We start from the raw sequence: 14,920 nt of genomic DNA on the forward strand, positions 1-14,920 counted from the left end.
TGTCCTTGCTTAATGTATTTAGCAGCACAAGTGCCTTTTGCTTCCTTAGATGTAAACGCAATCATTATAAAAATGTTGGAAACAGCACTCAAAAAATATGTCTAAAGTGTGACATTTAACAAAGGATCAATGTCTACCAGAAGAGAGAGCTACGGACATCTGGCCAAAGTACTGCTGCATAAAATATATGGAGGCTTACTTAAGGTTATGCCAGTAGTAAAAGTGGTCTCTCATTTTCATTAGTTTGTGTGGTAGTTAAAATATTCACAATACTGTCATCCGCATAAATAGTACAATAATCATTACAAAATAAAGCAGTCTCTCACTGTTGTTAGTTCATATGGTACTTAAAATATGACTACAGTTGCCCAAGAACTTTATGATCGTTAAAACTGTTAAAATAGCTTACAATAACATTATTAATACAACCAATTAAATTCATTATTACTGCATAAAATTTACCATACCTTTGTTACAACTCTGCTACATCAGTGATGAAAATGCCTCTCATTCTACAAATATGGTACTTTAAAATTCATAATACTGTCACTAATGTAGTAAAATATAATAGCCATTATTACATAAAACATGATATTGTTTTTTAACATTGTCAGATGTCATAATGGTAAAACTAGTCTATCATGTTCATTGGTTCATATGGTACTGGTAGCTTTGAGGGATGAAGTGGTGAAGGCAGCAGAGGATCAAGTAGGTAAAAAGACGAGGGCTAGTAGAAATCCTTGGATAACTGAAGAAATATTGAATTTGATTGATGAAAGGAGAAAATACAAAAATGCAGTAAATGAAGCAGGCAAAAAGGAATACCAACATCTCAAAAATGAGATTGACAGGAAGTGCAAAATGGCTAACCAGGGATGGCTAGAGGACAAATGTAAGGATGTAGAGGCTTATCTCACTAGGGGTAAGATAGATACTGCCAACAGGAAAATTAAAGAGACCTTTGGACAAAAGAGAACCACTTGCATGAATATCAAGAGCTTAGATGGAAACCCAGTTCTAATCAAAGAAGGGAAAGCAGAAAGGTGGAAGGAGTATATAGATGGTCTATACAAGGGCGATGTACTTGAGGACAATATTATGGAAATGGAAGAGGATGTAGATCTGGGCTTAACAACTGGCCGGTTTTGAGCGCGAGTACTCGCGTCTACTCAGGTACGTGCACGCGAGCAGGTGCAAGGTCGCGGAGTAGGGAAGGAGGGGAGGGAGGGGAAATGCGCGCGCACGTTTGAATAGGGCCGCAGCTTGCCTATTGAAATCGCGCCGACCGTGTAACATTTAAAGTACTACGATCAGCTCTAACAGTCACTTTGCTGGTTAAGAATCATGTCAAGTCGCCACTGTGTAACCCCAACCATGCTTTCGCAGTTGGGAGGAATTGTATCTGTTTACAGAAAAAGATGGTGTTGCAAAATGTTTGGTATGTCACAAAACGCTGTATTCTTTTAGGAAATTTAATTTGCAGCGACATTATGTGTCGTACCATGCGAAAGACTACGGAAGTGGAAAATGTGATGGACCAGATCGTGCACAGGAAGTTATTAAACTTAAAAGAAAGCTATCCGAAGAAGATCTGGACGACAAAGAAAAATCAACTGAGGCACCTCTCAGAGTGAGTTACCAAATTGCTTTGCTTTTAGCAAAATCCCTGCGCCCCTTCACTGATGGCGATTTAATAAAAGAATGTTTGGTAGTTGCAGCCTAACATTTGTGTCCATCTCAAGTTGAACAGTTTCGGATTGTGCCATTATCTAACATGACCATTATGCGTTGCATACAGGACATGGCAGACGACGTCCAGAGCCAGCTCGCAAATATCTGTAAAGATTTTATGGCTTATTCTCTAGCTCTGGACGAAAGTGTTAATATCACTGGAACAGCGCAGCTTGCCATATTTATTAGAGGTGTTAAAAGAGATCTTCATGTGAGGTAGGAGCTCCTCGATGTAGTAGCCATGAAGAACACTACAACCGGAGGTGATATTTTAAGTAGTATTGAAGAAAGTGTTGAAAATATAGGATTGTCGTGGAATTCTTTAGTTTCAGTGTCTACAGACGGTGCACCAGCGATGACAGGGAAAAAATCAGGTTTAGTTGCACTGTTGAAGGAGAAAATGCAAAAACTGACAGTGCCGAATGAAATATGGGGCGTTAACTGTGTGATCCACCAGGAAAACCTATGTGCAAAGAGTATCACTCTAAAAAATGTGATGAGTGTTGTTGTTCGTACAACCAATTATAGAAGGAAGCATGGGCTACAACACAGGCAATTTAAAAGCTTTCTTGAGGATGTAGAAAGTCAGTGTGGTAGCCTGCCTTATTACAGCAAGGTCCGCTGGCTTAGTCGTGGCGAATTATTAAATCGATTTTTTTGCCTATTAGATGAGCTAAATATGTTCATGGAAATAAATAACATATGTGTTACTCAATTGAAAGAGCCTGCATGGAAATGTGGTCTCGCATTCTTAGCAGATTCAACCAGCCATCTGAATGCTTTGAACATTTCACTACAAGGTAAAGATCTGCTAATTACTCATTTCATAGATCGAATACGAGCTTTTAAAATGAAATTTACACTTTGGGTGAGTCAGCTGGAAACAGGAAATCTAGCTCATTTTCCTAAATTATCCTCCATGCAAGATGTTCACAAAGACTGTGAACGTTATTCGCATAGTGTAGTTGCCCTTAAGGAAGAATTTGATCAACGCTTTCAAGATCTGACAGCACTAGACAGTGATTTTGATCTGTTCTTATCTCCATATTCAGCGAATATTGAAGAGATTCGTCCTGAGCTGCAACTAGAAATTATTGACCTGCAGTGTGACAGAGAATACAGAGACAAATTTCAGAACAAGATAAACATTTTGGAATTCTACAGACACTTCCCTCAGGATAGATTTCCTCGTTTGCACAAACTGGCGGCTACAATAATATCAATGTTCGGTTCCACGTATGTTTGTGAACAACTGTTCTCTGCAATGAAATGTAACAAGACGCGCCTGAGAAACGCATTGTCTGATCGAAATTTAAACTGCACGCTGCGCCTACGATGCACAAGAACAATTACTCCGAACATAGACGCAATTATAAAGGGCAAAAAGTACAAGATAACTGAGGATCCAACACTTCAGTGAGACCTTTTACTGTGTAATAGCTCACAAATTAATACGAATATAGAGGCATACACTAAGCTAATAAAATTATGTGGCAAGTGTACATTCTCCTTATTTGTTTCATTTGTCGCAGTAATAATTCGTGAGTGATATCCCTGCAGGAGGCCGCGGATTTACATTGACTGGCGGCAGCTGTTGTGTGCACCACGTGACTCTCCCCACTCTCCGCTCTGGTCCAGTAGTGGGGGTAGCGTGCTCGCGCTGCTCCGTGCTCGCGCCTTGCTGCTCACAGCTTGCTCCGCGAGCACATATGTTGTGAAGCCCTGATGTAGATGAAGATGAAATGGGAGATATGATACTGCGTGAAGAGTTTGACAGAGCACTGAAAGACCTGAGTCGCAACAACGCTCCGGGAGTATACAACATTCCATTAGAACTACTGACAGCCTTGGGAGAGCCAGTCCTGACAAAACTCTACCATCTGGTGTGCAAGATGTATGAGACAGGCGAAATACCCTCAGACTTCAAGAAGAATATAATAATTCCAATCCCAAAGAAAGCAGGTGTTGACAGATGTGAAAATTACCGAACTATCAGTTTAATAAGTCATGGCTGCAAAATACTAACACGAATTCTTTACAGACGAATGGAAAAACTGGTAGCAGCCGACCTCGGGGAAGATCAGTTTGGATTCCGTAGAAATATCGGAACACGTGAGGCAATACTGATCCTACGACTTATCTTGGAAGCCAGTTTAAGAAAAGGCAAACCTACATTCCTAGCATTTGTAGACTTAGAGAAAGCTTTTGACAATGTTGACTGGAATACTCTCTTTCAAATTCTAAAGGTGGAAGGGGTAAAATACAGGGAGCGAAAGGCTATTCACAATTTGTACAGAAACCAGATGGCATTTATAAGAGTCGAGGGACAGGAAAGGGAAGCAGTGGTAGGGAAGGGAGTGAGACAGGTTTGTAGCCTCTCCCTGATGTTATTCAATCTCTATATTGAGCAAGCAGTGAAGGAAACAAAAGAAAAATTCGGTGTAGGTATTAAAATCCATGGAGAAGAAATAAAATCTTTGAGGTTCACCGATGACATTGTAATTCTGTCAGAGACAGCAAAGGACTTGGAAGAGCAGTTGAACGGAATGGATAGTGTCTTGAGAGGAGGATATAAGATGAACATCAACAAAAGCAAAACAAGGATAATGGAATGTAGTCGAATTAAGTTGGGTGATGCTGAGGGAATTAGATTAGGAAATGAGACACTTAAAGTAGTAAAGGAGTTTTGCTATTTGGGGAGCAAAGTAACTGATAATGGTCGAAGTAGAGAGGATATAAAATGTAGACTGGCAATGGCAAGGAAAGCATTTCTGAAGAAGAGAAATTTGTTAACATCGAGTATAGGTTTAAGTGTCAAGAAGTCGTTTCTGAAAGTATTTGTATGGAGTGTAGCCATGTATGGAAGTGCAACATGGACGAAAAATAGTTTGGACAAGAAGAGAATAGAAACTTTCGAAAGGTGGTGCTACAGAAGAATGCTGAAGATTAGATGGGTAGATCATATAACTAATGAGGAAGTATTGAATAGGATTGGGGAGAAGAGAAATTTGTGGCACAACTTGACTAGAAGAAGGGATTGGTTGGTAGGACATGTTCTGAGGCATCAAGCGATCACCAGTTTAGTATTGGAGGGCAGCGTGGAGGGTAAAATCGTAGAGGGAGACCAAGAGATGAATACACTAAGCAGATTCAGAAGGATGTAGGTTGCAGTAGGTACTTGGAGATGAAGAAGCTTGCACAGGATAGAGTAGCATGGAGAGCTGCATCAAACCAGTCTCAGGACTGAAGACCACAACAACAACATACATTAAAGAGATTATCACCATACCTTATTCTGAAACCAAAAGGAATGCATTCTTTGTTTTAGTTTAACCTTTCTTATGTTATGAAGGCAGTTCCTGCCCAACTAAAACAGAAAGGGGTTTCATATTGCAGAAGAGAACACTGAGGATCATAGCGAAAGTGAAATTGTGGGCATACTGTAATAGCCTATTTACTAGTTTTAATACCCTCACTACCTACGTCATGTATATTATGTTTGTGAAACAAGACAATAAGGACACCATTAGGAATATGCAAATTCCCCAGCCATGATACAAGGCTTAAAATACGTTTTCATATGATTAACAGAAGATTAATGTTAGCAGCAAAATGCCCTTATGTCAAAGGAACTATTTTTTTCATAATTTTCTATCAAAGATGTTAATGGAATATTTTTAAGGCAGCTTGAGCAGTGGCTTATCTTTAAATGCTTGTTTAACTGGGAACTAGCATTAATTACAATGTAAGTGACAATCCCGTCCTAGCAATAAATATGGTACTAAATTGCATATGAAAACAAATGTTGTAATGTGGACTGGACTACTGTCTTAGACAGACTTATTTTATGTCTGTCAAACTTTTATTATTTCAAACTGCCAGCTTTCCAGCAGTGACACACATCTTCAAACCTGTTACACAATATAAAAATAAATGACAATAGGGTTCTAATCCCGTGTTCACAGTACTGCAGAGCTAAAGAATCTCTATTTGATTACAATACAAATGTTTTATAACAAACCATTTCCTGTATTTACAACGTAAACAGTTACATCAAAAGTATCAGTTTCACTGTCATATATAAAGCTAAAATGGTATGCTGTTGCTTCATATTACAGCTTAAAAAAAAAGAAGGAGAAGAAGAAGAAGGGAAAAAAAAGAAAAAGAAATGTGTCCTGTTAATGAACGCCCTCTATATGTACTATGTAAGAAAGCAAAATTTTAAAAATTTGGTACTGTGACATAAAAACGACGAGTGTCAGAAAAAACTGCCAAATTTTTATGAGAGAATGTAGTTGTAACATATCAGAATGAAGGGCAAATTGCATACAGATAAAGGCATAAACCTCCAGTTTGGCAAAAAAGAACCAATACAATAACTCTGACGTGTATAAAATGAAATGTGCAGAGAGTAATAAAAATTACACTGATGTGACAAAAGTCATGGGACAGCAATATGCACATATTCAGAAGGCGGTAGTATCATGTACACATGGTATAGAAGGGCAGTGCATTGATGGAGCTGTCATTTGTACTTAGGTAATTCATTTGAAAAGATTTCCAATGTGATTATGGCTGTATGATGGGAACTGAACAAACTTTGAACACAAAATGGTAGTTGGAGCTAGACACACAGGACGTTTCATTTTGGAAATTGTTAGAGAATTCAACATTCTGGGATACATGGTGCCAAGAGTGTGCCACGAATACCACATTTCAAGCATTACCTCCTACCACAGATAATGCAGTGGTCAAAGGTCTTCACTTAACAAGCAAGAGCAATGGTATTTGCTTGGAGTTGTCAGTGCTAACAGATAAGCAATACTGCATGAAATAACCACAGACATCAACGCGAGACATACAGTGACTGTATCCATTAGGACAGTATGGTGAAATTTGGCATTAATGGGCTGGGGCAGCAGATGACCGATGCGAGTGCCTTTCTAACAGTACGACATTGCCTGCAGCGCCTCTCGTGGACTCGTGACGATATCGGTTGGACCCTACATGACGAAATTGGTAGCCTGGGCAGACAAGTCCCAATATCAGTTGGTAAGAGCCAATGGTAGGGTTTGAGTATGGCACAGACCCAATGAAACTATGGACCAAAGTTGCCAACAAGGCACTGTGCAAGCTAGTGATGGCTCCATAATGATGAGGGCTGTATTTACATGGAATGGACTGGGTCCTCTGGAAGTCAGCCACTTGGGGAACATTTGCAGCCATTCAAAGATGTCATGTTCTCAAACAATGATGGAATTTTTATGGATAACAATACACCATGCCATCGAGCCACAGTCATTCACAACTGGTTTGAAGAAAATACTGGACAATTTGAGCGAATGGTTTGGCCACCCAGACCGCCCGACATGAATCCCATCAAGCATTTATGAGACATAATCAAGAGGTCAGTTGTGCACAAAATCTTGCACCAACAATACTATGCAATTATGGATGGCTATAGAGGCAGCATGGCTCAACACTTCTGCAGGGGACTTCCAACAACTTGTTGAGTCCATGTCACTTCAAGTTGCTGCACTATTCCAGGCAAAAGGAGGTGCAACACAATTTTGGGAAATATCCCATGACTTTTGTCACCTCAGTGCATATGTAGGCCAAACTGGGCAAAATTCAGAGGGGTAGTATTAAGAACATTGTGGGCACAATAATACGATGGCATTTGGGGCACACATAAAACACAGTAAACAAGAACTTCGTACAACAAGAGGACAGATGAAAATACTGCACAGAGCTCTAAAGAGTCTTCATTTGAATTTGCTAGAGGAACTTGAGATGTATAACCAGCTAAAAACTCCACAAGAACTACTGAACAAGCAAAGTGATTTTGCACTTAGTAATTATTTTGAAATTTTAAAAGACATGTTCTAGCCTTTATTAGCGCTTCATGTTGGGATGGAACAAATCACTTTACCACAAGTCTGCTGTGGTGGCCCACTGTTTACTGGCAGCGTTGAGTTTGCATGATGGAGGAAAGCTCAATGTGGTGCTACTTTCGGTGTGGCACTTTGGAAGCTTCCTCTATGATTGTTTGATGGAAAAGAAGAAAGGACACAGTCTCAAAAGTTTTTTAACTGTTTATTTTTAATGAAATGTATTTATCAGTCTACGAAATGTAATGTTTTATGCTTAATGATCTTGAATGTTTTACATATAAATTATCTCAAGAGTATTTTTTAAATCCATTAGTACATGTACAGGGCATTCATTAACAGTATAGCCTTTTTACATCAATCAGGTTTCTTTCAAAATTTTAATATAGAGAGACAGCATACTCAATTTTCTTAAGTATACGATGATGAAACATGGAATTTAACCCTTTGGATTCACTGTCGGAGTACATCCAACATTACGATTTTCTGCTACGACTCTGATGTCAGACAATGTCCGACGCATTTACTGTATAGTGCTATAAATAAGAGTTGAGGAGAATGCAGTGAGTAGAAAAATTGTATTGGAAAGGGTTGACCTCTATAATAATTTTATGGCACATGAGAGCATATACATTTGTATCTACAACGTAGGAAGTAATTTGCTGTATCAACAATGCAGTAGTGTAGGGGTGGCAGTTAGTACTGTGTGCCAGCGTCATTTCTATTCGAGCTCTCTCGTGAATTTTCACCGACTATTGTCTTCGCCTGGCACACTCTTGATTTAATGTTAGAATTACCCTCTGCAGAATACTCCTTGTAAATAATTGTATGAAAGTGAAGCAGCTGTGTAATGGCACATGGTATGGAATTGTGTTATAAGAAAGTATTAACAACAATAAAAAAATGTAGTTGTATTGCAGCACTTCTATTTAAATCAACTGATGAGACCTCAAAATTCAAGTGACAGATGCCACAAATCATCTTGTTGTGGCACCATGAACATTGTCTACATATCTGGAAGGAGAAGGGGGTGTTACAAACTGATAATTCCATTAAGACTGGTTATTCTGTACTTACAAGAAATAGTATGTTTCACAACGTTTGCACTGTAATCAGAGAGAGATTTTTTAGCCCTGCAATATTGTAAGAAAATGACTAGAGCCAATCTATCATTTATTTTTATATTGTTTATCAGATCTGAACATGAATGACACTGCCCGAATCCTATCAGTTTGAAATATTAAAAAAAGTCATTGACAGGCGGCAATCAAGTCTATCTTCTTCAAATAAGGATTGGGGTACCTCCGTGCAACAAATAAGTCCAGTTTTGATGACTTATTATCTTAGTATATGAACTAAATAATTACACAACAGTGTAAAAAGGCTTCCCTGCATGCACAAATGATGATTTAATTGTACACTGTTGACATTGTTCAGCCTATAAAATTGTGTGTTATGATCAGAAAATAAAATATGTGTACATACCAACATTGCTGGTGCTCGGAACATGTAACTGAAAGGGTAGTAGATAAGGTTGAGGAAAGTAGCTGCATACAAATCAGCATATCGCACAACTTGAGAGGAGAAAAACGTCTGTCTTGATCCACTGCGAAAAACGCTGCCCATCATTCCATAAGCCAGGTCCATCTTATGCGTTACATCTCGAATAGCAAGCCGTATTTTTGATATATCTGGTTTCTCTTTTGTACTGCTGTCTAGATTCCTAAACAACATTCACCCATATTTTAGAAACAAGAAACACTATTCTGTACAACAGTAGTATCTACTATTTTGTTCTGTAAAACCTCACAATCAATCACACCTACTTGTACATTTCTCCTAGCATAACATCTAGTGCCTGGAGTTCAGCAAAAAGCTGACATTTGTCCGTCCATACATGGAGTTCCTGGACTAATTCTGGAACAATAAGAAATGTTCGCCACCCGCGAATCTTTTTTGACTTCAGAATATCACCAAATATGTGATCTCCTATGTATAGCACATCTTTGCCTTTTGCACCAAGAAGTTCTGTAAACACATCACAGTTGCCTGAAACATAAGAAATATTTATGTACACTGACCCATAACACTAAATTGAAACTTTCACAGAAATATATGAGTCCTTGGTCAAAAAACAGCATGTACAAGGTATGTCCAGAAAGTAAGTTCTGATCGGTTATATAAAACAAACGTGTACAGATACAGAAAAAATATTTATTGTACAAAAAACTACAACTGTTAAACTACTTTTCTACATAGCTTCCAAAATTTTGTAGGCACTTGTCATAGTGTGGCACGAGATTTTGTATGCCTTCTTCATAGAAGGTTGCCGCCTATGTATTCAACCATGTGGTAACATGTTCATTCAGCTCATCATCATCTTTGGAGTATTGACCACCAAGGCCAGATTTTAGGTGTAAGAAGACAAGAAAGTTGCTAGGAGCGAGGTCCGGGCTGTATGGAGGATGACCAAATGCGACCCAGTGAAATTCCCATAAGAGATGTTTGGTCACATTTGCTCTGTGAGGTTGGGCATTATCATGAAAAAATAAACAACACCTTTTGATACGAATTAGTGATCATGACATTTGCGGAACTTCTGTAGTAAGAGCACTAAGTGTAAACTTACAGTTGTGCTTAATCTTCTCTTCAATTGTGTGAACCAGTTCATCAGTAACCACAGACGGGCGTCCACTTCGTTCTTCATCGTGCACTTGATCACGTCCTGCATTGAACAGTCTGACCCATCTTCTAATCACTGAGTCACTCATAGCATTTTGTTCTTAAACCTAGCAGATTTACCGATGCATTTCCTTTGGTTTAACTTTCTTTGCATTTAGAAAACGAATCACAGATCTGATTTCACATGCAGTGGCATTTCCAATTACAGCTGACATTATAAAGAAGCACTACAAAGCACATGTCAGCAACAGCAATCTGAAAATGGCGTACATGTCTTCTCATTGAGTCAAAGTAACTGCCGCGCATGCTCAGAACTGCGATGGTAGCACTGCCGTGGATAGAAATAGAAACAGAACTTACTTTGTGGACAACCCTTGTAAAAAGTTAATGATAAAACACAAAATGAAACCATTTTTGGGTCTTCAATATTTATTATATTCTCCAATTTTCAATACAATCTAGAAACTCCTGAGTAGAATAAAAGGCACAAAAACAAGACTGAAATTATTGCTAAGCTTTTGGACAATAACTATTTTAATCCAACCACTACGTCGAATAAACAAACAAGTCATTTTAGTGTACATTGTGGATGTAGCTTTGTATTTTTAAGCAAGCAGACTGCTGTTATTGTGCTTGCCACATGGCATGTGCTGCTAACATGTTGTGTGGAAGAGTGTGTTTACTAATATGACCATACACGTTTGAATTCAGACTGTTGGAACTAAGTTCCAGCATGTCACACCTTAATGTTGTAGATTGGGATATAACATTTCTCAATGCTCGACAATGTTTACTTGTTGACACTGGAATTGTAATCAATATTCTTGACAGCCATTTGGAGAATGACTTCATTCAGTAATTATATTAAATCTGTGGACACAATGCTCATCAAAATTCCAATTTCATATGTTGCCAATAAATTAAAGGGGTTAAGTTTATTTTTTCTCTTCCTTGCAGGTTGCAACGAGATGGAACTCCACTAACTATATTCATCAATGTTTCAAGAAACTGGGGATGCTGCAAAAACAACTATAGCACTGAAATGCAAAGACTTTCCAGTTGTATCAGAGTAGTAGTCTAAACCACACAAAGAAGTGAGTGAAGTGATGAAACCATGTTAAGGATTAACTGTCAAGGTGGTGAACAGTATGTGACAGATAGTCATATTATGGTTCTCATATATGTTTGCTAGAAATTAAAAATTAAAATTTATCTCAGGTGATGTAGAATGTGGTCAGTCTGCTACACAAATAACTGATTACATGAATGAAAGACACTTATACAACAAACAGTTGTAGTGCCCAGTTGTTGGACCGCCCAGTTGTTGGACCTCAGGTTTAAGCTACTGGCATTTAGTGTTGACACTGCTGTCCATTCAATCAAACGCCATTGCAGGAATTAATGTTAAAAGTGTGGAGCCAGAATACCTGGATCAGAATAAGAAAGTGATTTACAGTTAGTAGTTTACAAAAGGGCTACCATAACAACCACCAACAGGAGAAAAAACTCAGTTGCACCTTCTATTTTATTTACAAATGGCTATTACTCCGTGGATAACAACTGGGGCCATTAACAAACTGTTGTGACTCACCTTAGACATGTACTTTGTTTCTTCGTGCTAATTTTTTTTTAATAATGTGCAACAGAATGTAAGCAGCTAATAGAAAAAGTGATAAGACTATCACGACCCAGCAAGGCAAACTCAGTACCTTAAGTTAGCAAAAAATGTACTGAGATGTTCAGTACTGGATTCGACAGCTGGTGTCACAGTCATATTGAGCACATGGGTAATAGTGAACTGCCTATGTCACCCCTTTCAGAGTCTTTCACTTACTTTGTTATTCTAATTCAGGTATAAACATAACAGAACCAAGTCACCACCAACATCCTGTGCAAAAATCTCGTCAAGTGCCACAAATCAGTCAGCCCACGACATCCAAGTGGAAACAGCAAAAAATGTGCAGCCACACTCCAAATCAGTACCACTGGAAACTGTGACAAGATCTTCAACACGAAAACGCAGACCTCCAGCCTACAGCCAGGATTTTTTTATCCGCAAGAACACCAGTAGCTCCCTGCTAGCAGCACACCAAAGGAAAACAGGTGCAAAACCAAAACTACAAGAAAACCCGGTGAGTGGTGTCAAAAATCATTCCATTGGAAAACAGTCACTATTATCCTTTAAAATATTACACCATAATGTGCAGTCAATGTTTAATAAGTTACTAGAAATAGAGCTCTTCCAAAAAACAAAGTCACACTTAGATGTTCTCTGTATTACTGAACACTGGTTAACAGAAGACAAAATTTAAAAAAAACACCACTTGGCGAATTTACTCCAGCTGGTTATTCTTGTCGGAACAAAAGTAAGGGAGGTCGTACAGCAATCTATGTCAAAAAAAAATTTAAGCTACAAAAGCCTCACAAAGTACAATAATATGCAAATAGAAACAGACTTTGAATTCACCTTAATTACCTTAACAGACTACAACCTATTGATACTGAATGTATATAGAGCCCCTGATGGGAACATCCAAACCTTCAATCACTCCCTTGAAGCACTACTGACAAAAATTCACTCATTAAACAAAAATCTATTAATAAGTGGAGATTTTAATATTGACTTCCTCACACCTGGAAAAAACAAAGATGAATTGTTGAATATTACGAATTCATTCAACCTATCCCCAACTGTAAACACACCAACCAGGATCACAAAAAATTGAAAAACAGCTCTAGATCAGATTTTCATAAACACAGACAAACTACACCACTCAATCGAAGTCATCAGCACAGGTTACAGTGACAATGAAGCCCAAATACTAATGGTGAATTTAAATTACATAAGACAATATCCCACAAAAACTAAAATGCAAAGGCAATTTAATGATGATAATATAAGGCTTTTTAACTATCTGTTAAGGGCTGAAAACTGGGCAGAGGTCTATAAAGAAAATGATGTAAACTACATATTTAATTCCTTCCATGAAACATTTCTCCACCACTTCAATACTGCATTTCCACTGAAATCCAGGAAAATAGGAAACAAATACACAAACTCATGAATAACAAATGGGATATGGATCTCCAGCCAAAAAAAAACGTGATTTAAAAAATCACATGAAACACGATGAAGTCAATGATCAGTTTAGGTCATATTGTAAGACCTATTTTGAAATCTACAGAAAAGTAATTCAACAAGCAAAAAAATTATACAATGAAAAATTTATAAAGGAATCTAACAATAAAATGAAAGGCTTGTGGACAGTTGTAAAAAATGAAACAAACAGTAAGCAGCATGTTATAAACAAAACATTAAAACTAAACATAAATGATGGAGTCACATCAGACCCCGACAAAATAGTAAATGGTTTTAATGACTATTTTAGCAAAATAGCAGAAAACCTGATAAAGAAAAACTGCCACAGACCAAATACTCACACCAAACACTAATGGATACCATACCAGTACAGGCATCAATGTTCCTTCACAAAGTCTCCAATACTGAAGTACTTACAGCTATAAAAGGACTAAAGAATAAGTACTCCAGTGGCAGTGACAACATTCCTGATTTACTTGTAAATAAATGTGGAGAATCCATTGCAGAACCCCTAACCCACATAATAAATACATCCTTTACAAATGAAGCTTTCCCTGACCTACTAAAGACTTCTAAAATTACCCCACTTCACAAAAAGGGCCCTAAAAATGATATAGCCAATTACAGGCCCATAGCACAACTCAGCTCATTCTCAAAAATATTTGAAAAAATTATTTTACAGCAGATTGTAAGACTTTACTAATAAACTAGCCTTATTAACAAAACACCAGCATGGTTTTAGAAAACAAAAGACGACTACCACTGCTATTTATGGGTATCTCAACAAAACCTTAAAAGCACTGGATAATTAGGAAATCTCTACTGGTATCTTCTTAGATTTATCCAAAGCCTTTGATGTAATTGACCATACCATACTCCTTAAGAAGCTAGCTAATAAAGGTATAAGAGGAATGGCAAACACATGGTTAGAATCTTACCTGTCAAACAGATCACAAAAAGTTGAAATTAATTTTGAGAAAAAGAATACAACCACCCATCAATGTACTGTCTGCTCCTCTGACACAATGCCTATTAGATGTGGTGTGCCACAAGGCTCAATCCTGGGACCCACACTGTTTCTGCTATACATTGATGACATAAGCACGAAGCTTGCTACAGGACATACCACACTATTTGCCAATGGCACGAGTATACTAATAACAGAAACTGATACGAAGGACCACAAACAAAAAAATTAAACCGCTTATGTCATCATTCAGCAAATGGTTCAAAGAGAACAAACTGATTATAAATATACAGAAAACAACGTACATCAACTTCAGACTCTCATCCCAAAAACAAGAAATGCCCAGTGTGATTCTAAATAATCAAGAGCTTATGTGTGTGGACTCTGTCAAGTTTCTTGGCATATGGCTTGCAGAAAATCTTAAGTGGGAGACTCACACAAATTATATCTCAAAAAAGCTATCAACTGTGTGTTACATTTTAAGGATACTCAAAAAATCAGTCACAAAATCTGTTCTCAAACATGTATATTATGCTTACTTCCACTCAA

The 14,920-nt window shown here is 37.8% G+C and overlaps 1 protein-coding gene across 3 annotated transcripts in view; it reads right to left on the reverse strand.

Moving 5' to 3' along the window:
• Window positions 1-14,920, reverse strand: part of LOC126248330 (cytosolic purine 5'-nucleotidase) — a 432,318-nt gene that overhangs the window by 26,175 nt on the left and 391,223 nt on the right. For all 3 annotated transcript variants that reach the window (XM_049949235.1, XM_049949227.1, XM_049949244.1), the window contains exons 9-10: window positions 9,449-9,671; window positions 9,108-9,345 (exon numbers count right to left, since the gene is read on the reverse strand). In XM_049949235.1, the coding sequence (XP_049805192.1) occupies window positions 9,108-9,345; window positions 9,449-9,671 (461 nt within the window). The remainder of the gene's footprint in view (window positions 1-9,107; window positions 9,346-9,448; window positions 9,672-14,920) is intronic.

This window comes from Schistocerca nitens, chromosome 1 (assembly GCF_023898315.1).
Source record: "Schistocerca nitens isolate TAMUIC-IGC-003100 chromosome 1, iqSchNite1.1, whole genome shotgun sequence".
Taxonomy (NCBI): domain Eukaryota; kingdom Metazoa; phylum Arthropoda; class Insecta; order Orthoptera; family Acrididae; genus Schistocerca; species Schistocerca nitens.